This window comes from Carcharodon carcharias, chromosome 23, assembly GCF_017639515.1.
Source record: "Carcharodon carcharias isolate sCarCar2 chromosome 23, sCarCar2.pri, whole genome shotgun sequence".
Lineage (NCBI taxonomy): Eukaryota > Metazoa > Chordata > Chondrichthyes > Lamniformes > Lamnidae > Carcharodon > Carcharodon carcharias.
The window spans coordinates 9,047,867-9,074,729 of NC_054489.1; the positions used below are offsets into that span (position 1 = coordinate 9,047,867).

General features: G+C 44.1%; 1 protein-coding gene across 10 annotated transcripts in view; it reads left to right on the plus strand.

Annotated features, from left to right (window-relative positions):
• The window catches only part of LOC121294041 (protein AF-10-like), a 156,349-nt gene that overhangs the window by 121,806 nt on the left and 7,680 nt on the right, over positions 1-26,863 (plus strand). For 9 of the 10 annotated variants that reach the window (XM_041217557.1, XM_041217563.1, XM_041217558.1 and 6 more), the window contains 7 exons: positions 147-264; positions 7,455-7,527; positions 8,613-8,743; positions 9,780-9,968; positions 13,645-13,733; positions 15,854-16,242; positions 25,073-25,181. In XM_041217557.1, the coding sequence (XP_041073491.1) occupies positions 147-264; positions 7,455-7,527; positions 8,613-8,743; positions 9,780-9,968; positions 13,645-13,733; positions 15,854-16,242; positions 25,073-25,181 (1,098 nt within the window). The remainder of the gene's footprint in view (positions 1-146; positions 265-7,454; positions 7,528-8,612; positions 8,744-9,779; positions 9,969-13,644; positions 13,734-15,853; positions 16,243-25,072; positions 25,182-26,863) is intronic. The other variant, XM_041217562.1, reaches the window with a different exon arrangement.

Genomic DNA, 26,863 nt, shown 5'->3' on the forward strand with positions numbered 1-26,863 from the left:
AGAGCCCAATGGACGATGCAAGAGAGGGAGAGCACTCCATGTGGGGGGCGAGTTCCTCTCTATAGCAAAAGTAAAATGAGATGCTTCATCAACACCTTTAACCTGACATTGTCGTGCCTTAACACTGTACTGCTTTCTTTCTGCAGGTGTTTTCCTTACCTGGTTCATCGTATAATCTCACTCCTTCCAATGTCTTTGGAGGTCCGATTACCCCTGGTTCATCCATTACTTCACTGTTGAACCCAGTGGAAAGCAGTCAAACCGGTAGGTGGTAATCATTAGGTTCACATTTCTCCTGAGCGCCATGTTGCTCCTAGAGAGACATTTTGGGCTGGATCGTACTCTCCCCTGCTGGTGGGTTTGAAGGCCTGGAGACGACACATAAAATCCAACGGGCGTTGTGCCCACCACCTGTCTGCCTGCCCCTGCTCTGATTAAATGGGGGAACAGGGGAACTGTCGAGCAGCTTGTTCACCTTCGGGCCTATTGAGGCCCTTAAGTGGCCAGTTAAAAGCCACTTAAGAGCCTCAACCTGCTGCCGCCAATATTTTACCCATAGCGACAATAGGTCCATGTCATCCAGGAAGCCTGGCATCTTTAGCTGCATTTAGTTGGCAATGTGGGGGTTTCTCAAATGAAAACAACAAGTGCTGGAAACACTCAACAGCTCTGGCAACATTGGTGCAGAGAGAGAAACAGAACTAATGTTTCAAGTCAAATATCATGCTTCTTGCGAACCCCCTCCCTCTAACCCTCCCAGCTGGCCTCCCACCTCCCCCCTCAGCCCATTCGCCAAGGCCTTTCCTGGACTTACCAACCACAGGTTCCTCGGTGTGATGGACTGCCTGCAGCCCCATCGGGGGCCAGCACTCCCAGAGGAGCTGCTGGGACTGCAGAGCTGCTGGCCATCCAATCGGCCAGCCTCTCTCTAAGGTGGAACTTCCTCATGAGAGAGGGGCAGGAGTCCCAATCACTTAATGCAGTTCCCAGCATTAAATGGCTGTGGGGCAGCAATTGGGATTGTGGGTGGACTCCCCACCAACCAGCGGGGTGGATTGTGGTGCCCCATTAAATCCTGTCCTTTGGAGCAGAAATGTCTTAATTACATCAGGCTCAGGCGTTCAAGCAACTTGGTTCTGTTTATGGTTATAATTCATATTTTGTGGTTTGTCCTCTTGGAATTTTATAGGCCTCGAGGTTTGGAAAAGATTCATTTGTGAATAAATGCTAAATCAGAACATCTGTTGGTGTTATTAACTAGGGATGTCTGCACACATGGATAGCAGTGTCATGGCAAAGCCACTGGACTAGTGATCCAGAGGCCGCGGCAAATGCTCTGGGGGTGTAGGTTCAAATCCCACCACGGCAGCTGGTGAAATTTAAATTCAATTAATAAAATATGGACTTGAAAGCAAAAGCTAGTCTCAGTAGCAGTGACCATGAAACCATCATTGATTGTTGTAAAATCCCATCTGCCATCCTTACCTGGTCTGGCTGACATGTGACTCCAGACCCACGGCAATGTGGTTGACTCTTAACTGCCCCTCTGAAATGGCCTAATAAGCCACTCGGTTCAAGGGCAATGAGGGATGGGCAAGAAATGCTGTCCTTGCCAGTGATGCCCATGTCCCATGGAGTAATAAAAACAATACTCATAGTAAAATGAATTTAATCTTTAGATGCAGTTCATTGGTCCCATCTCTCTCTGCACTCCTCCTACCTTTTCCCTTTGCTCCTTCCACTTCTCTCTGCTCTCCTGAGTTCTCCCCTCCTCTCTGCTCTCCTGTCCACCTCTCTGTTCACCTTCATTCTCTCCCCTCTCTCTTCTCTGCAGCTCTCTCTATTTTCCCTCCTCTCCTGAAGGTGCCACTACTTGCTAAGATTTGCCTATCCACCTGCCAACTTTTTAACGCCCATATTTATAGTGAAGACTACTTGTGCAAACATGTCACACTGTAATTCTAGTTTCCATCAGTAGATGTTCTGGAAAAGTGTAACTACAGCGTGACAAGTTTACATAGGCATTACAAGTGGAGTCTTGGAAATGTAAACAGGACTGAATGTGTGATGTTAAAATGGGGATTGATTTGCATTTCTTATTCCTTTCACTCACCATCTAACCCTGCTCCAGAACATACTTTGTCTTGACTATGTGGACAGCACCACATGCTTCCTTTCAGCTTTCCATGTTATAAGCATAGACATAGGAAATTGTAATGTGAAACACCTATGTAAACTTGTCATGCTATAATTACATGCTTTTGGTAATACAGAATTTGAATATTGCTGAAAAGAGAGGTTTTTTTGGTCAAAGCTTTTTATCTTGCACTCATCAGGACAATTCGCAAGATGGCCAAATGTAAAGGGAACAACAGTTTTTTACTGTATAGGAAGAGAGGGCTGATTGGTTGGCAAGTGGACTCTGGTAAGGCATTGCCATGGAGAATGCACAGTGGATGGTGACTGATAGTTAACTGCCTAGCATTGTTTGAAATTTAAAGCAGGTAGCTTGATTCAGGTCAAGGCATTTCCCTGAGGAATGAACCAGTGAATGACTGTCACTTAACAAAAATAAAAATACCTGGCAGCATCTGCGGAGAGGAACACAGTTAACTTTTCGAGTCCGTATGACACTTCAACAGAACTAAGTAAAAATAGAAAAGAGGTGAAATATCAGCATATATCACATCTAATGTTGAACACTGTTTGGGGTTTTGCAAGCACGGGTTGGTTGGGTACAGCCTGTATCCTGCCCATTGCGAACAGCAGAAGTGACATGCTGTTTGATAAGACCCAGTCTTTGGGATGTACGGCCAACATACTTAGCATCTGAGGCTCTCAGCCCTGCTGAGTTTTTCCAGGTAATTCTAGCTCCCTCCCCCATCCCCACCCCCTTTCTGTTTCCCCCTTCCCTTTTTTTTTCCCAATAAATTATAAAGATTTTCCTTTTCCCACCTATTTCCATTATATAAATAAAAAAAAAAACCCCACTAGAGCTATACCTTGAGTGCCCTACCATCCATTCTTAATTAGCACATTCGTTTAGATAATATCACCAACTTTAATTTTAACACCTATGTGTTCTATTGTACTATTGTCGTTGACATCTTTTGATGAGCTGCTTCTATCACTGCTTGTTTGTCCCTACAACCACACCCCCGCCCCCCCGCTCCACCTCTTTGTCTCTCTATCTCTCCGCCCCCCCACACACACACCTTAAACCAGCTTATATTTCAACTCTTTCTTGGACTCGAACGCAAGTTCTGTCGAAGGGTCATGAGGACTCGAAACGTCAACTCTTTTCTTCTCCGCCGATGCTGCCAGACCTGCTGAGTTTTTCCAGGTAATTCTGTTTTTGTTTTATACTTAGCATCACACTGGCACTGAAATTCCTATACCACAATACTCCTTTGTGTGATAGGTAGAACGTCTTTTTGGCTTGATGGCAGCATCCTGTTAGCGAGTACCACTCGTGTTGTTACTGCGTAGTAGCAGCGTGAAACAGCTAGCTTCACCTGTTGCTCAAATTTCTGAGATAACTTGCCCTTCCAGAGTATTCTGAGGTAGACTGAGTTCATGCAGTAGCGACACAATTGGTTATTGCCACTAACAGGATGCTGCTGTCAAGCCAAAAAGATGTTCTGCCTATCCCACAAACGAGTAATGTGGTATATGGATTTCAGTGCCTGTGTGATGCTAAGTATGTTGGCTGCACATCCCAAAGACATCAAACAACATGTCACTTACGCTGTTCACAGATTGTACCCAACCAGCCCGTGTTTGCAAAACTCAAAACACAATGTCCAACATTAGACGTGATTAACATTAGGCATAATTCGGCGATTGGACGATATTTGCTAAGTAATTCTTTGTGCTAAGAATTACATTGACAACCAATTTTAAGGTCATCAGTCCGGCTCTCAATGTGACACATTTGCAAGCACTGGAAGCTACGTATTCATGGCCCTGTTCTTTGCAAACAGAAAGAAAATATACACACATTGCACCTGTTTTAGCTGAACAAACTGAATGACAGCCATTCGCTGGTTCATTCCTCAGGGCAATGCCTTGACCAATCAGAGTCAAGCTGCCTGGTTTAAATTTCAAACAATGCTTGGCAGTTAACTGTCAGTCACCATCCACTGGTGTATTCTCCATGGCAGCACCTCTACCAGAGTCTACTTGCCAACCAATCAGCACTCCCTTATACAGTATAAACTGTTGTTCCCTTTACATTTGGTATTATTGAGAATTGTCCTGATGTATAAGACAAAAAGCTCCAACAACAAAAAAAATCCTCTTTTTGTTGGCAATGATTACATTCTCCTGCTAGTGATGGCACTTTAGCCCCTCAGTTCTCCATCCTCAGCCTGTACTGCTTTGCTCCAAGCAACTCTACCTCATCACTCTTAGACTTACTATTTAAAAGTCAAGACATCATGCATGAATCAGAAAGTCTCTACTCCCCCATCCCCCGCCATCTCCCGTACCTTATTGTGCTTGCTTCACTGGGATTCCCTGTTTGCAATTACTTCTTTGAATTAAAGTGAAAGTGTCACTGTGGGGCACTACTGTACTAAATTGAAGAGATTAGAAGAGGTGATTATATTAAGAAGAGGTTATTATATTAATGGGATGAATTAAGGGAATAATTAATTTATCCATCTGGTTCACTGATGTTCTTTAAGGAAGGAAATCTACCTTCATAACCTGGTCTGGCCAACATGTGACTCCAGACCCTCAGCAATGTGGTTGACTCTTAAATGCCCTCTGAAATGGCCCAGTTCTCAAGGGCAATTAGGGACGGGCAATAAATGCTGGCCTAGCCAGCGACACCCGAATCTCAGGAACAAATTTTTTAAAAAGGGATATGAGGTAAAGGTAGGTGTATAAAATTAGGTCACAGATCAGCCTTTCGTTGAAAGGTGGAACAGACTCAAGGGGCTAAATGGCCTACACGTCTTCCTATGTTACTGTTAGGTAAATTAGGAAGTGGTATTTAGGTGATACCAAGCTTTGAGTTTTAAAATCCTGAAAGTTGTAGGGAGGAAAAAGTGAGAAAGGTGACAATTAATAAAGTTTAGGGTAATATAGCTCAATGTTAGGAAGTGAAACATTTGGCATTGTATTAGAATTGAAAATCTGTTTTTTTTTCTTTGATGCTAATGAAAGAACTTCTTCAGATCCTCAAAAGGACTGATCTTGGTGCATAACTAGGAAGGTGGAGGTGAAAGGTCAGAAAGTCAAGCCATTCTGGCCAAGGAGAAAGCTGCATAAAGCCAGGAGGCTGTAAAGGGAGCTGTTGAATGGGAGTTTGGGGAGTGGCAGTTGAGACTGATTAAGCATGCATTGCAATGGCCAGAGAAAGTAAACAGCATTTAGGGTGAAAGTGATTGGAGAAGAAGATAAATAATAAATGGCAGTGGAGCAGTGATCAAACACACTTCATGGACACCAAAACTGTCTTAGTGATCTATCAGTGATCAGGGATCATAAACCTCATGCGCACAGGACAATCGTTCCCTTTTTTCTTCACCTTTGTGATTTATGTTGGGGCCCACAGAAGGAAATAATTTGGACATCATTTTCCCCAGTTACAAAATTCCCCTTTCATTTATTAATTTCTCCTTTTGTTCACCCACACAGATGATGTGAACACCTTTTCCAACAGAATTTTGTTTTGGAATTTGGTGGCTCATAGGCTTTGCAAAAAAACCATTTATTTGTTGCTAAAATGAGCGGTATTAGGGATGTTTGGGACCGAGTAATAAGACTGTAATTTACTCCAGCGGCTGAAATGATGGCATCAGCCACAAGGGTGAAATGTACTTGCTTTATACAGCTCTGTAACCTTCTCCAGCCCTTCGAGATATCTGCACCACTATAATTGCTGATTTTTATTACTTCACTTTTGGTGGCCATGCCTTCAGCTCGCCTGGACTCTAAACTCTGGAATTCCTTCCCTAAACATCGTTGCAATTCTACCTCTCCTTTAATATACCCCATGAAACCTACCTGCTTGACCAAGCTTTTGGTCACCTGTCCTAATGTGGCTTGGTGTCAAGTTTTGTTTGATAGTATTCCTTTGAAGCATCTTGGAGTGCTTACCACATTAAAGGCGCTATATAAGCACAGGCTTTTGTTATCTGAGAGTAATCTCTAAGCCATGTGTTCTGTTCTCTGTTTTTGACCCCTCTGTCTTTGTCCATGTTAACAATGGTTCTGCCTGTGCTCTCCACTGTGGAGTTAAGCTGGACAGATGGGGAATTCCCAGAAGTTGGTGCTTATCTCCACTGTACTTGAGCAAACAATCCTGACTGACACTCCAGTGCATTACTGAGGGAGCATTGCACTGTTGTAGGGACTGTTCTTTGGATGAGATGGTAAACCGAGGTCCCGTTTGCCCTTGCAGGTTGACATAGAGGATGCCATGGCATGTTTTGAAGGAGAATAGGGGAGTTCTCTCCAGTGTCCTGGGTAATATTGATCCCTCAATCGTCATCATTAAAACACTTTATCTGGTTGCTTTCTAGTTGTTATCTGTGGGAGCTTGCTGTGCAGATTTTGGTTGCTGCATTTCCTACTTTACAATAGTGACTACACAAGACCTTAATTGTCTGTAAAGCACTTGGGGACATCCTGAGGTGGTGAAAGGTGCTATAGAAATGCAAGTTGCTCATTTAAGAGGTTTGTACACAATTGGGCTAAAGAGAGGGGAAAAAACAGCCCACATTCTTCCTGTTGAGACTGACCAGCACCATCCTGACTATTAGAGAATTATTAGGGACAATGAGGGAATTAATTCCTGGCTTTTCCCTATCTGAACCCGGGAAACTGAAACTAATTGAAACACCACAGGTATTAACCATGTGTGTGGGCATGGCAATCCCTCATCTGACTCAACATAGACTTGTAAACAACCCTGGGCAAGCTACTGGTTCTGTTTTGGTCTAGTAGACCTCACCTTTGTACTTGTTAACTGCATCATCGGGAACTCCTGAAAAATCATTGTTATTGAGCTGATGAACTAAGAGGGCAGACAACAAGTTGCCTTCAAGTCTTTATATAACTTTCAAATAATGCTCTTGATGTAATATAATGTTGCAAGGTGCATCACACGAGTGTCATGTCACAACAATTGATTTCCAACCAAAAGAACATTAGGACCAAAAGGTTAGTCAAAGATGTTGGTTTTAAGGAGGAGAGAGAGGCAGAGGGGCAGAAAGGGTTAGGAATTCTAGAGCTTTGTGTCTAAACAGTTTAAGGCATGGGCACCAGTGAAGGGGCAAAGGAAGTGGGTGATACAGGTTTGGAGGAAGGCAAGAGTTCTGAGGCTTGTTGGGCTGGAGAAGCTGGGATAGAGTTCAGCATAAACTCAGAGGCTGGGTAGATGTACAAATCTCTGTTCTAAGAATCTGATTCTATAACCCACTCTTATTTTGTTTGATTTTCAGAACCAGATCTGGATGACAACGATTGCAGTTTTGTCTGCAGAGGAAGTTCTTCCAGGGGAAGTCTATCTCCAACGTAAATCTTTCTTTACTTTATATCCCTATGTTTTGATATGTAAGGATGTATGTCAAACATAATCGCATAAAAACTAGGCAGGGCATTCAGGCAACATTAGGAACTTAAGGATAAGAGAAAGCTATTCAGCCTTGAACCGCCATTCAGTTAGACAAAGGCTGATCTGTATTTGCTCCATATCCCTTGATAGATTACCTAAGACTTTGAAAGCTCTTGTTGACTGCCAGCTTATCAAGGTCCAGCACATCTTTCCAGTTTAAGGACACATGCCACAAGTGTCCTTAGTGTCCTGGCTACAACTCTTCCCTTAACCGATACCACCTAAGGAACAACATAGAATAACTGGTCATTCGCTCATTGTTGCTTATGGGGTTCTATTGTTGCTTAGAGAATCACCTGCAATGGCTTCTGTTCCCATTCCTGCACTTCTGAAGTCCCCTAAGGATCTATAACTGACTTCCTCCTATTTTTCATCTGTGTTACCTCTCGGTGACATCATCCAAAAGTACAACATCATATCCAATGCTTACGCTGACAACATCCAGCTCTACCTCATCACCTTTCTCAATCCTCCCACTCCATGCTACCCCACCACTGTCTCTGATTTGTCACATTGCTTATACAACATTCAGTACTAGATGAGCAAAAATTTCCTCCAATTAAACATTGGGAAGAGCAAAGCCTTTGACTTCGGTTCCCACCCCAAATTTCGCTCCCTAGCTACTGACTCATCCTCCTCCCTGGCAACTGTCTGGGGTTGAACCAGACTGTTAGCAACCTTGGTGCCAAATTTGACACAGGTATGAGCTTCCAATTATATATTCACCCCTTCACCAGGATCGCTAATATCCACCTCCGGAACATCGGCAACTAAGCTTCTGCCTTAGCTCATCTGCTGAAATTCTCATCCATTCCTCTGTTACCTCTAGACTTGAGAATTCCAACGAGTCCTGGTCAGACCCCCTCCCCCATCATCTAACCTCCATAAAGTTGATTGCATCCCAAAACTTATCTTCCCCTATCTTAACTTGTTTCGTTCAAGTTTCAATTCTAACTCTTACCACTTCCTTCCCCCAACGTTACAGCTCACCCATTGGTGGCTTGTCCATCCTCTACGATCAGGCCATACCCAGTCAGCTGGAGAATGTACCACAAACAACGTCCAACATAGAGGAGCTCCTGGACAAGCACTGGAGTGGAGAGGGAGGCATTGACAGTAAGTACTTATCCAGTGTATCATGGATGGGAATGTCAGACCTTTGTTCTGTGAGTCCTGCTGTAAACTATGCCTGCATGTGGTGAAGTCAAGTGAAGACATGTCTTGGTGGTGATTCTTTTTGCCTTGCTATCTGGAAAATTAAGGAGAGATATAATAGAGACATTGGCTGGGATTTCCTGGCCCTGTCACGGGTGGGACCCGCCGCGGGGTGAGGCGGCGCCCCAGCCAGAAGTCCATTGAACTGCGGCGGGACCAGAAGATCCTGGGGGCCGGCGGGTGTGGAAAATCCCGCCCATTGAAAATTATAATGGGTTTTGATAAGATAGAGGATATGTTTCCACTGGTCAAAGATTTAGCAACCAGAAGAGACGGAGAATTGATAAAAGAACCAGAGATGAGATGAGAGGGCAGATTTTTCTATGCAGTGAGAAAGCACAGAAAGGTCTGAAAGACTGGTGGAAGCAGAGTCAATAGTAATTTTTAAAAGGGAATTTGATAAGTATTTCAAGGAGAAACCTTTGCAGGGCTAGTGGAAAAGAGCAGGGAGATGATTTTTATTGGATAGCTCTTCAAAAGTTCTTTGTGCAAGTATACCTAAGTCTCTCTGAACATCAACATATAAAATTTTCACACCTTTTAAATAATATTCTGCTTTTCTGTTCTTACTACCAAAGTGAAAAGCTTCACATTTCCCCACATTATGCTCCATCTACCTCCTTGTTGCCCACTCACTTAACCTGTCTATGTCTCTTTGCAGCCTCTTTGTGCCCTCCTCCCAGCTTATGTTTTCACCTAATTTTGTATTATGGTATACTTTGAGATGTTTGCCAGGATGAAGGCTCCATCTAAATGCTAAATCTTCTTACTGCCAATGTTCACTGCCCTAGAAGCTTGGGTTTGCATCTTGGGAAAGTGAGGGAGAAGATATTGTGAAGCTGGAGTGACTTGGCAGCTTTTATTGATTTGGTTTGGAATTTAGTGTGTTTCTGGAGAGAGAGGTAAGATACTAAATTAATTTCTTTTCATCTCCTAGTTGTGGACATGTTAAAATCGTTGCACCTGCTTCAGTTAGATAATCGGCGTTTACAGGAACAGATCATGAATCTCTCTGCAAAGAAAGAGCGTCTTCAGCTGCTGAATGTCCAGCTTTCCGTCCCTTTCGCTAGTGTAACATCCAGCAATGGCCCCTCCTCCCAGGCACATTTAATCACCTCCCAGAACGGTAAGGAATGCTTCTCTGTGACCAACTGATTAATGACATGGGAGTGTGACTGAACAACACACATCGTGAAGGGCCCGATCTGGGTCATCGTTATGAACTCTTGATGTCAATCAGGACATCACTTTTGGTGCTAGAGTTATCCTCACTGGGGCTTTAGTCTAGGAAATGGAGAAATGGCCAGACTTATGAACAATGGTGAACAGGAAAAGACCCTCTGGTCCATCCAGCCTGTCGCACAAAAATGTGAATACATAAACTCCACACCTCAGTTGGAAACAGTAGCATAGTGGTTATATTATACGACTGGTAATCCAGAGACCTGACCTCTAATGATCCAGAGACATGATTTAAAATCCCACCAGCAACTAAGGAATTTAAGTTCAGGTAATTAAATAAATTTGAAATAAAAAGCTAGGCTCAGTAATGGTGACCATGAAACTATCAGATTGTCATAAAAATCCACCTGATTCACCAGTGTCATTTAGGGAGGAAATCTATTACCTTACCTACATGTGAATCCAGACCCATGTGTAGTTGACTCTTACCTGCCCTCTGGAATGTCCTAGCAAGCCACTCAGCTATCAAGACAGTGGCTAGTCACCTTTTCAAGGGCAGTTAGGGATGGATAATATATTCTGGCCTCGCCCCCTGACTAAAAAAGAAACCTACACCCATAAACATGGGATGTCCTGGGAAAGGTAATAACCCAGCTCCAATTTGGAGGAACAAAAACCTTGGAAAATCTCCCCAATATCCACCGCACCCCCCCTTACCTCCTCCACCACCATAGGCAATTGAAACTAGTCCAGATCTTGCTTTCAGTTGCTGTTCATTGATTGCAGTGCACATTCCAGAATAGATTCAGGTGCAGATGATGCCCCATCTCATAAACTGAACTCTTCAGGCTTCACATAGGAACCATGGCCAGATATGTGAGCTACCAGAGGCTGACTAGGGTACAACACAGGAGCCCCAAGTCCTGTTGTGCCACACCTGATGCCAACATAGCTGGGACCAGGTACGCACTGAGCCATTAGGGTAAACTACAAAATAGCCTTCCATACTCTTGGTGGTGATGAGACAAGGAGCTGGTTGCGTACAAGAGATTACTCCTGGCTTCTGTGCCCAGGTTTGCCCATGCAATAAGGACACATGGCTCCCTTTTAATACTTTGGAGTTGAACAACCCATTCTCTAAGCTTTCCCAGTGACTCGGAGGCCAAGTCTGTGGTATGAAGACCCAAAGCTCCCAGCCACAACTTCCAAACTGCCTTAACTAACCTCACCTGGGGCTGTTTCAGTTGATGGCAATGCTCTTGAATTAGAGTTAAGGAAACCAGCCATTTCTCCTGCTCTTAAAATGCTACCTGGCAACCTAACACCTGTGCAGGACTCCAGCTGCGATGCCCTCCTCAGTCTGAAAGTCTAACAGCACTCACTGTTGAGGTTCACATGCTAAATAATGGCCAGTTCAGGAGAGGGGAGAACACTGAAAAGATTTACAGAGGAATTTACAGGGGAGCACACTTATCCATTAAAATCTAACGCAGAATGAGCATCGTAGTTGGTTTGGACGTAGACGTTTCATGAAATTGTACAATTATATGTTGGTCACTAATAAATTCAATAACGCATTTAGAGGAAACCTCCTTTACCCAAAGTGGTTAGAATGTGGAACTCACAATCACATGGAGTGGTCGAGGTGAATACAGTTGTATAGATGCGTTTAAGAGAAAGTTAGTTAAACACATGAAGGAGAAAGGAGTGGAAGGTTATGTTGATAGGGCAAGGTGAATGGGTGGGAAGAAGTTTGGGTGCAGCATAAATGTCAGCATTTACCTGTTACTGTGCTCTAAATGAGAAGTTGGCAAACCTTAATAAATCACTGGTTTGGCCTCAGCTGGAGTATTGTGTCCAATTCGGGACAGTGCAATTTAGGAAGGATGTAATGGCCTTGGAGGGGCGATGGGGATGTTGACAAGAACAGTGCCGGGGTGAGGGTCTTCAGTGGACAGATGAGAGAAACTGGCATTGGTCTCCCTTGAACAGAGAGGTTAAGGGGAGACCTAACAGAAATGTTCCAAATTATGAAGAGTTTTAATATATTATTTGGCAAATCAGGATTAGCTATTTTCATTGACAGGAGAGTTAGTAGTCAGAGGGCAAAGATTTCAGATAATCGGCAAAAGAACCAGAGGTAAGATGAGGAGGGTATTTTCTGGATACTGCAAGTTGTTTTGTTTTGGAATGCACTTCCTGAAAGGGTGATGGAAGCAGACTTAGTAATAATGTTCAAAAGGGGACAACCACTTGAAAAGGAAAAATATTGCTGGGCTATAGGGAAAGAGCAAGGAAGTGGGACCAATTGGGTAGCTCTTTAAAAGAGGCAGCATGGGTGTGATGGGCTGAATAACCTCTGTCTGTGCTGACTGACACCATAAGTCTAAAAGAGGTAATGGAACTGTATGAAAATGGGAAGTAATTTTAATATTGACTGTATTGGTCCTGTGGTTTGCATGTGTCAATGCATGGAATAGCAGATTGCGACCCAGTAAAGCACTGGCAAAATTGCCATACAATAAAACTGGAACTTACCTTATTGAGCACGATAAACACGTAGAGTTCATTGAAGGTAATATCGGTCCTTTCAATATTAAAAGCGAGACTGCCAGTTTTCTGTTTTCATGGGCAAAGTGTTTGCAATGTGATGCCCAAAATCCTGGGGTTAACAGAAGGGTCAGTAACCAGAGGACACACATTTCATGTTATTGGTAAGAGGGGAAGTGAGGATTTTTTTGTAGGAATCCCATATTGTAATTACTGGTACCCACTGCATGATTGATGCTTTATGGTGTGACCTTCAAAGGAGACATCAAGGTCGGGGCCTGTCAACTTGTTCCAACGGGGCAAACGATTGCATGGTGGTAATGTTACTGGACAAGTGATCCAGAGGCTCAAGCAAATGCTCTGGGGGGACACGGGTCCGAATACCACCAGGGCAGCTGGTGCAATTTAAATTCATAATCATAAATCTGGAATTCAAAGCTAGTCTCAGTAATGGTGACCATGACAACTATCATCGATTGCTGTAAAAACCCATCTGGTTCACTAATGCCCTTTGGGGAAGGAAATCTGACCTCCTTACCCGGCCTGACCTACATGTGTCTTAAATGGCTGAGCAAGCATTTAAGGAGTAATTAAGGACGGGCAACAAATGTTGGCCTTGCCAGTGATGCCCACATCCCGTGAAAGAATAAAGGATCAAAGATCTCATGGTTTGATTTAAAGAAGGGTGTTTTCTAAATCCACCTTCCATCCCTGCCATGCGCACACTTTAGCTAATGTCATCAAAAAGCAGATTTTCTGCTCACAATTAGCTGCTGGGTGACCTTGCTGTGCACAAATTGGTAGCTGTGTTTTCCTACATAGTAATGGTTGATTGCACTTCAAAGATACGTTCATTTGATGTGGAAGGCGTTGGGCCCTCCCGACAGATGTGATGTGAGTTTTGCCTAAGTGGAAGTTTGTTCTTTGTTGGTTTTTTGGAATTGGATTGAGTTTTCAGTTTGGTTGATGGGTTCTGCTGTTGTGTTGTAAGAGCAACAGGCATGGAGACATTCTGTTTAAGTGGTTTCGGTTGATTGTTAATCAACGTCTTTTCTTTTCCCTGGGTGTAGCTTGCAGCTCTGAGCTACTGAACAGCAGTAAGAGTCCTCCTTCAAAGAGCAGCTTCATGACTGAGAACTCGCTCTCCGCATCATCAGAGGTATTTAATACGTGGCCTGGTGATGTCAGATGCTTCCTGCACCTTGGGGTTCGATATTTAACAATATTCTGCTCAAATAGATGCCCTTGAGCTCGGGCTGCACCAGACCATTTTGTACACAAATCACCAGATTTCTCAATGAGCGTCATCTAGGGGAGTCCAGAACAAGGAGGCATAACATTAAAATTAGAGCCTGGCTTTTCATGGGTGCTGTCAGGAAGCACTTTTTCACACAAAGGAGACTGGAAATCTGGAACCCGCTCCTCCAAAAAGCCGTTGAGATGGGGTTTGGGGGCAGAGGGGTTAATTGAAAATGTCAAAACTGAGATTGATAGATTTTTGTTAGGCAGGACATTAGGGACAATGGGACCAAGGCAGGTAGATGAGGTTAAAGATACAAAACAGCCATGATGTAATTGAATAGCAGAACAGGTCCGAATGGCCCATTCCGACTTCAATCTTTGTGAAGCAAACAATAGTCGGAAAATCTACATCTTTAAACATTTAAGGAGATTATAGTGAAGTTTTCTAATTAAATTTAAGATGACATTCTATCTCCCTTAAGGCAAAACTTTTGTGTAATACTAAGTGAGTGCAGCATTGTCCAAGGAGCCAAAGATCAAATGTTAAGTTCTGTCCTCATCTGCGTTTTTGAGAGACGTTGTTGTTGTCGGAGTTGTATCTTCACCCTCTTCCCTTTGAGAACAGTATGTCATGGAAGGATTTTCAGGCTGATGGGCAGTCTGACGCAACAATAACTTACATTTAGATAGCGCCTTTAACATCGTAAACTATCACACTTGGGGAATGTTATCAAACAAAACTTGACACCGAATCATCTAAGGAGATATTAGGGCAGATGACCAAAAGCTTGGCCAACGAGGTAGGTTTTAAGAAGCATCTGAAAATAGAGAGAGTGTTAGTGAGGCAGAGAGTTATAAGGAGGGAATTTCAGAACTTAGTGCCCAGGCAACTGAAGGCATGTCAACCAGTGGTGGAAAAATGAAAATTGGGTGTGTTCCAGAGGCCAGAATTGCGGGAGCGCAGAGTTCTCGGTGGGTCGTAGGGCTGGAGCTGGTCATAGAAATAGGGAGAGGTGAGGCCATGGAAGGGTTTGAAAACAAGGATGCGAATTTTAAACCCGAGGTGTTGTTTAACCAGGAGTCAGTGTAGGTAAGTGAGCACAGGAGTTTTTGGTAAACAGGACTTGGTTGGTTAGTCATATATGGGTGAAGGAATTTATGGGTTCCCATAACCTCACTGGCCATGAGCCTCCCTCTGGATGTCAACCCTGAATTCAGAGACAGAATTGTCTGGAATGGGGTTTGAACCCTCTACTGCCAGATGCAGAGACGGAAGAGCGAATAGTGAATGAAAGGCTTGCTCTTTTTTTTGGTGTGGGTAGGTACATGAAAGGTCCCATGGTGGTCTGGTAGTTATTTTTGTCAGTCCAAGCTATTATTCTTCTCTAAATTAAGACCAGATTGATGGGTCATCCATCCTTGCTGCATGGGATCTTGCTGTGCATCAAACAGTCATTGGACTTCAGAAATAATTCATTACATGTGAACTTACAGCACAGAAATTGGCCATTGGCCCCATCTGGTCTGTGCTGCTATTTATGCTGTGAGTGTGTGGGAGAGTGAGTGTGTGTGCCCAAGAGAGGAAACCTTACTTTATCTCACCCTATCAGCATACATTTCTATTGCTTTCTCCCTCATGTCTTCATCTTGCTTCTCTTAAATGCCTCTATACTATTCCATGCGGAAGCCAGTTCTACGTTTTCACCACTTACTGAGTGAAGAAGTTTCTCCTGAACTCGTTATTGGATATATTAGGAACTATTTTATATCGATGGCCCAAAGTTTTGGACGCTCCATAAGTGGAAGCATCTTTAAGTCAACCCTATCGAACCCTCTCATTAATTTATACACCTTGGTCAGGTCACATCTTAGCCTCCTCTGTTCTGGAATAAAGAGCACTTTTTTTCATAGATTTAATTGTGATGAGGAGTTCTAGAAATGCATTGATTATTAAAATTTCTTGTTTGAAGGTTAAGTCAGGTCATTGACTCAATCTCACCATGGAGTTCAATTGGATCTTTCTCTCCCTTTCTGCAGGATCTCCATTCTGGTTGCCACAGTAGAAGCAGTTCATCTTCGTCCCTACAGAGTACTCCCCCTCCTGCACTGCCTCCACTGCAGCAAAGTCCGGTCTCACTCCAGATCCCAGGGATGACTGGAATGCAGCAGCAGGTCAATGGCCTGACCAGGACCTGCATGGGAAGTCTGGCCGCTGGCGTTTCCATGGCAACAACCGCATTCTCTGCCCTGCCGACGATGGGCGGGATGATGGGATGCCCTCCAGGGAACCAATTGGCCAGCAACGGTATTGTCGGTCCTTTGAATGGTGTCAACCAATCGTCTGCATCTGTGGCATCGATCCATAACTCCCTCCCACATTCGTCTGCATCCCTTAATGTTCCACCGTCAACCAGCCTCTGTAACAGGTCAGATTACCGCATTTTTCTGTGGGCAGATAGACCTCACTCGAAAGGTGCTGCTTAACATGTGACTCAATCTAATCAGATAATCGTGCATTAGCTCTGTGGAGGATCCAGTGTGACAGTTTGGACAAAGAAACAGGGCGTTAATGAAGAAGCTCTGCCGTTGTGTAGTGAAGGAAGAAAAAAGTTATAATTATGTCTTTCATGCCTCAGAGTGTCCCAAAGGTTTTTAAAGAGTAGTCACTAACGTGACCATAAGAATTAGGAGCAGGAGTAGGGCCATTCAGCCCCTCGAGCCTGCTCCGCCATTCCATAAGGTCATAGCTCATCTGATTGTGGCCTTAACTTCGCTTTCCTGCCTGCACCCCCCCCATAACCCTCGTCTCCCTAGCCGATCTAAAATCTAAGTCAGCCTTGAATGTATTCAATGACCCAGCCTCCAATCCTCTCTGTGGAAGAGGACTCCAAATGCTAACAGCCCCCTGAGAGAAAAAAAAACCCTCCTCATCCCCATCTTAAATGGGAGACCCCTTGTTTTTAAACTGTGCTCCCTAGTCCTAGACTCCATCACAAGAGGAAACATCCTCCCAGCATTCACCTTGTCAAGTCCCCTCAGAATCTTGTGTATTCCAAAAAGATCACTGCCCATCCTTCTAAAGGTTAATGACTATAAGCTCAACCTTTCCTCATCAGACAGCCCACCAGGTTTCCCTACAACATAGGGAAATGGGCAACCAATTTGTGCACAGCAAGCTCCCACAAACAGCAATGAGATATTGACCAAGATGATGTTTTTTTTTTTACTGATGTTGAGGGTTAAATCGTGACCCAATACATCAGGGAGAACTCACTGGTTCTAGTGCATTAAATGATATTGAGCTGTCCTTACCCAGGAGATTCCAGGTTGAATCCTTAGTCAGTATTGAGTTTGCTGATCTCGTCTCATTCTACACTAAGGATGCTATAGTCGGGCTGCATATTCCTGGGCCAGAGTGTGGGTAATGTTAGCCACGTTACTTGCTCTTGGGCACTATGCAATGACTCCTGTTGAAAAATCTGGTTACGTGGACCATAGGGGAGGTGGTGGCATAGTGGTATTGTCACTGGACCAGTATTGCTCTGGGGACCTGGGTTCGAATCCCACCAGCCAGATGGTGAAATTTGAATTCAATAAAATAATGACCATGAAACCATTGTCGATTGTCATAAAAACTCACCCATCTGGTTCACTAATGCCCTTTGAGGAAGGAAATCTACCGTCCTTACCTGATCTGGCCTACATATGACTCCAGACCCTAGAGAGCAGTGTGCCTCCTTAACAAGGGCAATAAATGCTGGGGCCATCTACCCTCTCTAGTTCTTAGTCTGATGAAGACTGCACACAAATATGGACCAACAGAATATTTGAGACTTTGAATTTGAAAATATTAGAATTTTGGTGAGTAGGTCAATATGATCTTATGAATTAGTGGTGGGGCCTAGTGTAACATCAGAAGTTTAACAACAACAGACCATAGGATTGACAACTCTGATTGGCCAATTCCTGGAGGTTTCATTACATGGCCTCCTGCCTCCAATCTGCAGCAGCATCCCAGAGATTAATAAATGTAAAAAAAGATTTGCATTTACAATGTGGCACTCCCTCACTGAAGGTTTTTGTGCTCAAGTCTCTGGAGTGCGACATGAACCCACAGTTTTTAGACTCTGAGATGAGAGTGCTATCCACTGATGCATGGCTGACATCTGTAATACTGGGAAACTTCCAGAACAATCCTAGAGGTTTGGCAAAGCGAGTTGGCTAGGAGCTTAACAGACGTACAGGCTTTAGTATAGGTAGGGACGTCACTCTCAGCGTGCTTGACTGGCCTTGTGTTTCAGTTCATCTTTTCCCACACCACCCTCCACTCCTCCTCTCATGGAAATTCACCTTCATCAGTCGTTTGGCTTGCAGACTGCCATGCTTTGTTTCTGACTACATTGTCTTTCTGTGCTTTGGTTAATAGGGAGAACTAACTGTGTCGAGTGAATAGGGAGGAGGGAATGTTTCACCTTTAGTACATTGCCTCTCCTTGGACACAACAACAGCTTGCATTTACACGGCACCTTTATATACACCCCAAGGCGCGTCACAGGAGCATAGTTGGACAAAAAATTGACACCCAGACAAAGATGAAGGTGTGAGGATAGGTGACCGAAAGCTTGGATGAAGAGTTTGTTCTTGATTAGCGTCCTAAAGGAGGGCGGAGAGAGGCAGAGAGGCTTATTGAGGGAATTCCATAACTTAGGTTCTCGGCAGTTAAAGGCACGACACCAATAATGGAGGGAAGGAAATCGAGGATGAACAAAAGCCAAGAATTGGGTGAGCACAGTTCTCGGACAGTGGGTGGCGGTTGTAGGACTGGAGAAGGTTACATGAGTAGAGAAGGACAAGATGATGGAGGGATTTGAAGAGATGGATGAGAATTTTAACAGTGAGGTTGGACTAGGGGCCTTTGCAGGTCCCGCAAGGACAGGGCTGATGAGTGAATGGGACTTGTTTGTAGTTAGAATAAGGACAGCAAAACTCAAGTTTATGGAGAGTGGAAGATGGGAAAACATTGGAATGTTTGAGTCTGGAGTTTGCAAGTATTATTTTTTGGTTTAAATTAAGGGGATGGATTAGTTCAGAAATTTGAATATTCAAGAATAGTTCACAAGGATGATCCAATATATTTAATCAGCAAGCTAATCTGATGCTTCAGTGTTTAATAGAAAACTGTGATCTGTCTTTCTCAGTCTTGCTGCTAGCTTGGGGTGTTTTAATTTGAATTTTTATCAGGAGTGAGTATTGCTGCCCCTTGGCAAGGAGGGTGATGTCACATTATGCAAATAAGAGTATTTATGATTTGAAATAAATTATGACTCGGGAACAAGAGCAGCTGGACTTCTGCCTTTGCTGTCAGTGTGGGAAAGTGAATGGAATATGCAAAAACTTCAGACATTGCTTCTCCTTTCCCATGTGAAACAGGCTGCTTGGATTGTGCTATAATGAAGAAAATACCACTTCATAGCACAGAAGGGGGCCATTTGGCCCATCAGACCTGTGCTGGCTCTTTGAGCTATCCAATTAATCCCACACCCCTGCTCTTTCCCCATAGATCTATATTCTTTTATCTCCTTCACACGTTTATCCAAATCCCTTTTGAAAGTTCCCACTGAATCAGTTTCCACTGTCAGGCAGCAAGTTCCAGATCACAGCAACCTGCTACATCAAAAATGTTATCCTCAAGACGCCTCTGGTTCTTTTGCCAAACACTTTGGGATGAATTTTACAGCCCCCTCGCTGATGTATCTAGAGGCGGGGGTTGGGCACGTAGAATAAGGCAGGTGGCCTGTCACCCCTAACCTGTCCCCCAATATTACAGGGTTGGGACAGGGTGCATGGTAAGGCATCAGGCAACCTGCCTGCCCTTGGGTCCATTGAGTTCCTTAAGTGAACGTTTAAGTGCCACTTAGGGGCCATGTTCTGCTTTCGCTACAATTTTTCGGTCAGCAGGGGGCGGTGGTAGAAAGGCGGGCAGCCCGGCAGCTTTGACAATGTGGGCTGCTGTCTGGGACAGGAAGGTGGGGTATCTTCTTTGGAAGGGGGAGGGATGGGTGCCTGTTGCCTATCAAAGGCACTTCACCATGCCCCCCCTCCCCCTCAACCACCAAAATGGTAGTCCTCCTTTGTCCCTCCCCACCCCCCAGCCTCTATAACTCAAATTACACCCCCCCCCGCCTTTTTATGCTGGGGTCTCCCAGCTGTGGCCGCCCAAAATCCCAGACTTAACTGAAGCCCAGGAGACATCACTTCTTTTGTGGGTTCTGGTTGCTGTCCTAGCAATGGCCACAACTCTCTTCTAGCGCTGTTGGGATCACTGGGCTGCTGGTCAATCAGACTGGCCCTGAGGGCTGAAAGCCCACGACACTAATTAAGGCCGCCCCCAGCGTATTCTGGCTGCGGGTTGACTGACTTTTAGGTGGGGTGAGGCGAAAGGGTGCTGGGCAGGGTGTGGGTAATCCACCCCCCCTCCCCTGTAAAAACCCACCCCCGTAAACCTGTCTCCCCTCAATTCAAAACACCTCAGGGAGCTCCATACAATGAGTTACTTTAGGATTGTGATGGCCAATTTGCAGCAACTTCTGTTAACATGGAGACGTATGAGTGATTAAGCCAGAAGTGTTTGATTGAGAAAGAGCTTTTGGACAAGAGGGCAGGAGGACCACCCATTCATGTAGAGCACTTAGGAGGATGAAAGCAAAATACTGCGGATGCTGGAAATCTGAAATAAAAACAAAAAATGTTGCAAAAACTCAGCAGGTCTGGGAGCATCTGTGGAGAGAGAAACAGAGTTAACGTCGCGAGTCCTTATGACTCTGAAGAAGGTAGGGGTGGGACCTCGGCTTAATGTTTCATCTGAAATCAACAGTTGCTATCCTGCACCAGGTGTATGACAGCATAGTGGTTATGTTACTGGGCTAGTAATCCAGAGGCCTGGCCGAATGATCTGGAGATATTGGTTCAAATCCTACCGCAGCAGCTGTGGAACTTAAATTCAATTAATTAAATATATCTGGAATAATAAGATGGTATTAAGAACCATGATCAGATTGCAGTAAGAAGCTATCTTTCATGAATTTCCTTTCAAGTAGGAAATCTGCCATGTTTACCTGGCCTGGCCTTCATGTGACTCCAAGCTGACAGCGATGTGGTTGACCCTTAACCCCCCCTATGTCTGGTAAGCCACTTGGTTGTACCAGAAACCACTAGTAAGGACTATCCACAAGGATTGCCACAGTCCAAGGAGGCAGCTCACTACCCCCTTCTCAGGAACAGTTAGGGGCCGGCAATAAATCTCAGCCTTGCCAGCAAGGCACATGTCCCACGAATTAAATATTTTTAATTAAATCAATGTGCTTGGACAATGTGCTAAATGAGTTCTGCTGTGAGGCTCAAACCCACAAACCTCAGGCCCTCTGAAAGAGACAACCACTGATTGAGCCAAACGCCAGGTACTTGTTCCCTTGTGAGCTGTGAGTTGTTGAAGTCACAGTTATAGATACATTACTGAGGGTCCCAACTAATGTCTTGCTTGAGGTCTATCCTGGAGGACATGACATATTGTAAGAGTGCAGGGACACAGCACTGGGGAAAGTAAGGAAAGACTTGTACTCTTATAGCGATTTCCATGGTCTCAGGACACTCGAAAGTGCTTTACAGCCAATTAAGAACTTCCAAAATGGAGGCACTGTTGTAACCTAGGAAACCCAGCAGCCAATTCGCAAACATCAACTTCTCACAAGCAGCAATGTGTCGATCAGATAGCCTGTGTTGTTGATGGTGGGGTAAATATTGGCCAGGACCCTGAGGAGAACTCGCCTCCTCTTCTTTGACTATTGCATAGGATCTTTTATGTCCATCTGAGGGATTTAACGTCTCATCCAAAATATGGTACCTCTGACAGTGCAGCAGTCCCTCAGCACTGCACTGAAGTGTCAACTGACTTACCTACAAGGTTTTCTGCTTTCAAGTAGCCTCGTGATGCAAAGATTTGAAACTTCTGCATGATAAGGGCTAATATTGTACTGCACCCTGATAAGCCAGTATGAAAGGACATTGATTTTGGCAAGATGCTGCAATGCTGCAGTACCCACTGCAACCAGCAGAGGTTCACAATGAGCTAACTAGAGAGCAGACCTCCCTCTAATGGTCGTAAATGGACATGGCAGCATATACCAATTACTCAAAATCTGTTCTACATGTGTTAGTTAACCTGCACCTCAAATCTGTGGGGCTTCTCATTTCCATCTTTAACCTTTTCAAACTGCGATTTCAACCGTCAATCCAATGCCTGCAAAGGCTTTGTCTCTTTTTATCCACTTTACGTCAAACATAGTATTGCGGTTATGTTACTGGACTAGTAATGCGAAGGCTTAGACTAATTATCTGAAGAGCCAAGTTCAAATCGCACCAGGACAGCTCAGGCATTTAAATTCAGTGAATTGAATAAATATGAAATAAAAAATCTGGTATTACTCAATGGTAATCCCCAGATTGTCCTAAAAGCCCATCTGGTTCAATATGCCCTTTAGGGAAGGAACTGCGCTGTCATTACCTACCCAGTCTGGCTTACGCATGAATACAGACCCACAGCAATGTGCTTGACTCTGAACTACCCACTCAAATAGCTTAGGAAGCCACCAGTTTTCTCAAGGGTAATTAGAGTTGGCAATAAATGCTGGCTTTTTCAGCATGGTCCCATCCAGGGAATGAATAACATTGAAATTTTGAAGTGAATAACTTTAAACCAATTTGAAATTTGTGCCTTTTGATTGTCAATTTCTTTATTCTGAGGTGGTTGGTCTACAGAGGGCGATCTATGTGTTTAAAAACCAGTGTGCTTGTGTGAAGTGAGAATTCTGTAACCTCCTCCCCTGTTGGAACCCTCTGAAATATCAGCACTCCTCCAATGCTGGCCTCTTGTGCATCCTCAATTTTATTGTCCCACCATTGGTGGTTGTGTCTTCAGCTGCCTAGGCCCTAAGCTCTGGAATTTTCTATCTGAACCTCGCTACCTCTCTTTCTTCCTTAAAGATACTCTTTAAGACCTACCTCTTTGATTAAGTCTATTGTCATCTGTTCTAATATCTCCTTATGTGGCTTGGTGTCAAATTTTGATTGATAATGCTCCTGTGAAGTGCCTTGGGATGGTTTCCCATGTTAAAAGATGCTATATAAATGCAAGTTGTTGTTCTAGTGCTGTGCCTTTGAATGGAGGGAAGGCTGGTCTCTTTGCAGCCTATGGAATCATAGTCTACTCCTTAATTCAAAGTCGCTTCATTCAAAGTACCTGATAATTCCAAAATAGTCTTTTTTACAGGCACTTCAGTTGCTACTTCATAGTTATTTACATTGCTTGACTGAAAGTAGAGCAAGAAATGAACTTTCAGAAGTATTCCTGTGAAAGACCTTCATAAACGACTTTATATAGCGCTTTTAACAACCGCAGGATTTCCAAAAGCCATTGAAGTACTTTTGAACTGTAGTCACTAAAGTTGTAATGTAGGAAAATACTGCACTCAATTTGTGCTCAGTAAACTCCAGTGACCAGCAATGAGGTAAAAAATATAGAGTATAATGTGAGAAAATGTGACATTGTCCATTTTGGCAGGAAGAATAAAAGAGAAGCATATTATCTAAATGGTGAGAGATTGCAGAGCTCTGAGATGCAGAGGGATCTGGGTGTCTTAGTGCAAGAATTGCAAAAAGCTAGTATGCAGGTGTAGTAAGTAATAAGGAAAGCTATCCTTATGTTATCCATTACTGTAAGGGGAATTGAATACAAAAGTAGGGAGGTTATGCTCCAGTTGTGCAGAGCACTGGTGATACCACATCTGGAGTATTGTGTACAGTATTGGTCACCTTATTTAAGGAAGGATGCAAATGCATTGGAAGCAGTTCCAAGAAGGTTTACCAGACTAATACCTGGAATGGACAGGTTGTCTTATGAGGAAAGGCTAGGCTTGGCTTGTATCTGCTGGAGTTTGGAAGAGTAAGAGGTGATTTGATTGAAACATATAAGATCCTGAGGGGTCTTGACAGGGTGGATGTGGAGAAGATCTTTCCTCTTGTGGGAGAATCTAGAACCAGGGGTCACTGTTTAAAAATAAGGGGTCACCCACTTAAAATGGAGATGAGGAGAATTTTTTTTCTCTGAGGGTGGTGAGTCTTTGGAACTCTCTTCCTGAAAAGGTGGTGGAAGCAGAGACTTTGAATATTTTTAAGGCAGAGGTGGATTGATTCTTGGTAAGCAAAGGATGATAGGTTATCAGGGGTAGGTGAGATGCAGTTTTGGGGTTATTATCAGATCAGCCATGATCTTATTAAATGGCAGAGCAGGCTCGAGGGGCCAAATGGCCTACTCATGCTCCTTGTTCGTAAATGATCAGGTAATCTGTTTTAGTAATGTTAGTTAAGGGATAAATATTGACAAGGTCACCAGGGAGAACTCTGTTGCTCTTCTTCGAATAGTGCCAGGGATCATTCATATCCACCTGAGAGGGCAGAAGGGTCTCTGGTTAATCCCTTAACAGAGTGAACGACATATCTGACAGCCTCAGCCTGGACTCTCGTTCAAGGTTCTGGAGTGGGACATGAACCTACAATCTTCAGATTCAGAGTCGAGAGTACTGCCTGCTAAGCCAAGGCTGACAGCTGCTATGCTGTACTTGATAAGCTTCACGTAACACTGTCCGCACTCCCACACTCTCAGGAATAAAGGATCTTATCATATGGATTCTCAGCTAATTCTATTTTTTCCATTTTCATGTGTGTGTGTGTGTGTGTGTGGGGTAGAGGGAGTGTAGGCAGGTGAAGCAGACAATGGATGAAAGTTGTTCTATTGTGGCAGGTTACCTAATGGCCTTATAGGAAAAGTTAAGAAAGGACTTGGAGCTGACCCTTGCTGCAACTCGCTTCCCACCCGTCTCCCTCACTCTCTCCTTCGCACCCTCGCTTCCCTGCCCCACGCCCTCGCTTCCCCTCCCTCGCTCCTTCATCCACAGAATGCTCAACATTCTTTGCTTTACCAGAATCCTAGTGACTTTGGCACCTGATGTAAATGCTCCAGGTCAACTTGTCATCAAATTCATCATCGATCAATGTCATGCAACCAGTCATAGTCTCTCCAAAGAGTCCGCTTTTGTCATGGCATCAGATATGTGATTCCATCCAGCATAAAAGGATATCTTTATTACAGCCACTTACTTCTCTAAGAAATGCTGAGGTTTGTCTTTTTGTGTCTTTGTGCAGTGGCATCTCCAGAATGGGCCAAATACCTGACCAGCAAAGACAGTTCCTGTACCAACAACAGCAGCAACAGCAGCTACAGCAGCTACTGACCTCCCAGCAGCTCACTCCGGTAAGATTTACTGCATTTCTGAGTCATGATAAAGTAAGCAAGACTGAGAGGCATTGGTGAGACAGAGTCGCAGGTTCTTTTTTCTGGATCTGATCATGTCAAACCACAAGCAAGAGTGCTTGATGATAACATTAGGGTAACTAAAATGGGGAGACGGTGGTGTGGCAGTGATGTCACCGGACTAGTAACCCAGAGGCCCAGGCTAGTGCTCTGGGGCCAGGGGTTCAAATAAATCTGGAATTTAAAACTAGTCTCAGTAATGATGTTAATTGTTGTAGAAAGGAAATCTGCCATCCTTACCCGGTCTGGCCTACATGTGACTCCAGACCCACAGCCGTGCGGTTGACTCTTAACGGCCCTCTGAAATGGCCTAGTAAGTCACTCAGTTCAAGGGCAATTAGGGATGGGCAACAAATGCTGGCCTTGCCAGCGACACCCACATCCCCTGAAAGAATTTTTAGAAATGGACCACAACAGGCTCCATTTTTGTGGGGCCTGTAACTTGCTAAAAACAACCAATGTACTTGCACCAAAGCATTGGGGGAAAAATGAGCACTGAGCCAAAGGTGAAGATATTAGAAGGAGGAAAAGGTGGATGAGCGAAAGTTTGGCCAAATCAGTGCCTTCAAGAAGAGTCTCAAAAGGAGGAGAGAGAGCTGGGGAGGCAGAAAGGTTTCGAGCTGGAGCTCCAGATTGTGGAGTCTTTACTGCAGAAAGTATGACCGGGGGGTAAAGGATTTGGAGAGCTTGCATGCATGTGACCCTGGCAGAATGAAGGCTTTGGAGAGCTGAGTTGTCGTGTAGGACGAGGCTATGGAGAGGGAGGTATCAGGCCAAGAAGGTAGGTAATCATAAGGATAAGAATCTTAAATTTGGGTCAGGGAACTAAGTTTCAACATAGGCCAGTGAGGGCTGGAGTGACAGCTGAGTGTGACTTGGCGTAGGTTAGGATGTAGGCAGCAGAGTTTTAGACAAAGTGTGGTTTACAAAGGCTGGGAGACCAGTCAAGAGTGCAGGCAGGAGTGAGATAGCAATCTCAGCAGCAGATGGGTTGAGATAGGGATGGAGGAGCACCAGCCACTGTGTATAGAGGCACTGGATAAGGTGCAAAGAAGATTTACAAGGATGATAGCAGGACTGAGATGTTATAGCTGTCAAGGACTGAACAAGTTGGGGCTCTTCACTCTAGAAAAGAGAACGTATGAAGAGTGACCTCATGGAGATCTCCATGAAGAGGTTTGAGAGCATTGACATAGAATTGTCTCCCCTTGTGGGGAGATGAAAACTAGGGGCCATAAATATAAGATCATCACTAATAAATCTAATAAGAAGTTCAGGATAAACTTCTTTAACAAGTAGTTAGAATGTGGAACTTGCTACCACATGGAGTGGTTGAGATGAACAGCGGAGATACAATGAAGGAAAAGTTGGATAAACTCACAAGGAAGAAAGGCTCTGCAGATAGGGTTAGATAAAGAGGGGTAGGAGGAGGCTCATGTGGATCATAAATGCTGGCATAGACCAGATGGGCCGAATGGCCTGTTTCTGTTCTGTAAATTCCTAAAAGATTATACAATCCAGACATGTGTGCTATGCAACTGCTGTGAATGAGAAGGAGCAACAATAACTGAGGGGAGCTAAAGCATATTTTAGTCCTGGCTTCAGCTAGCTCGGAATAGGCT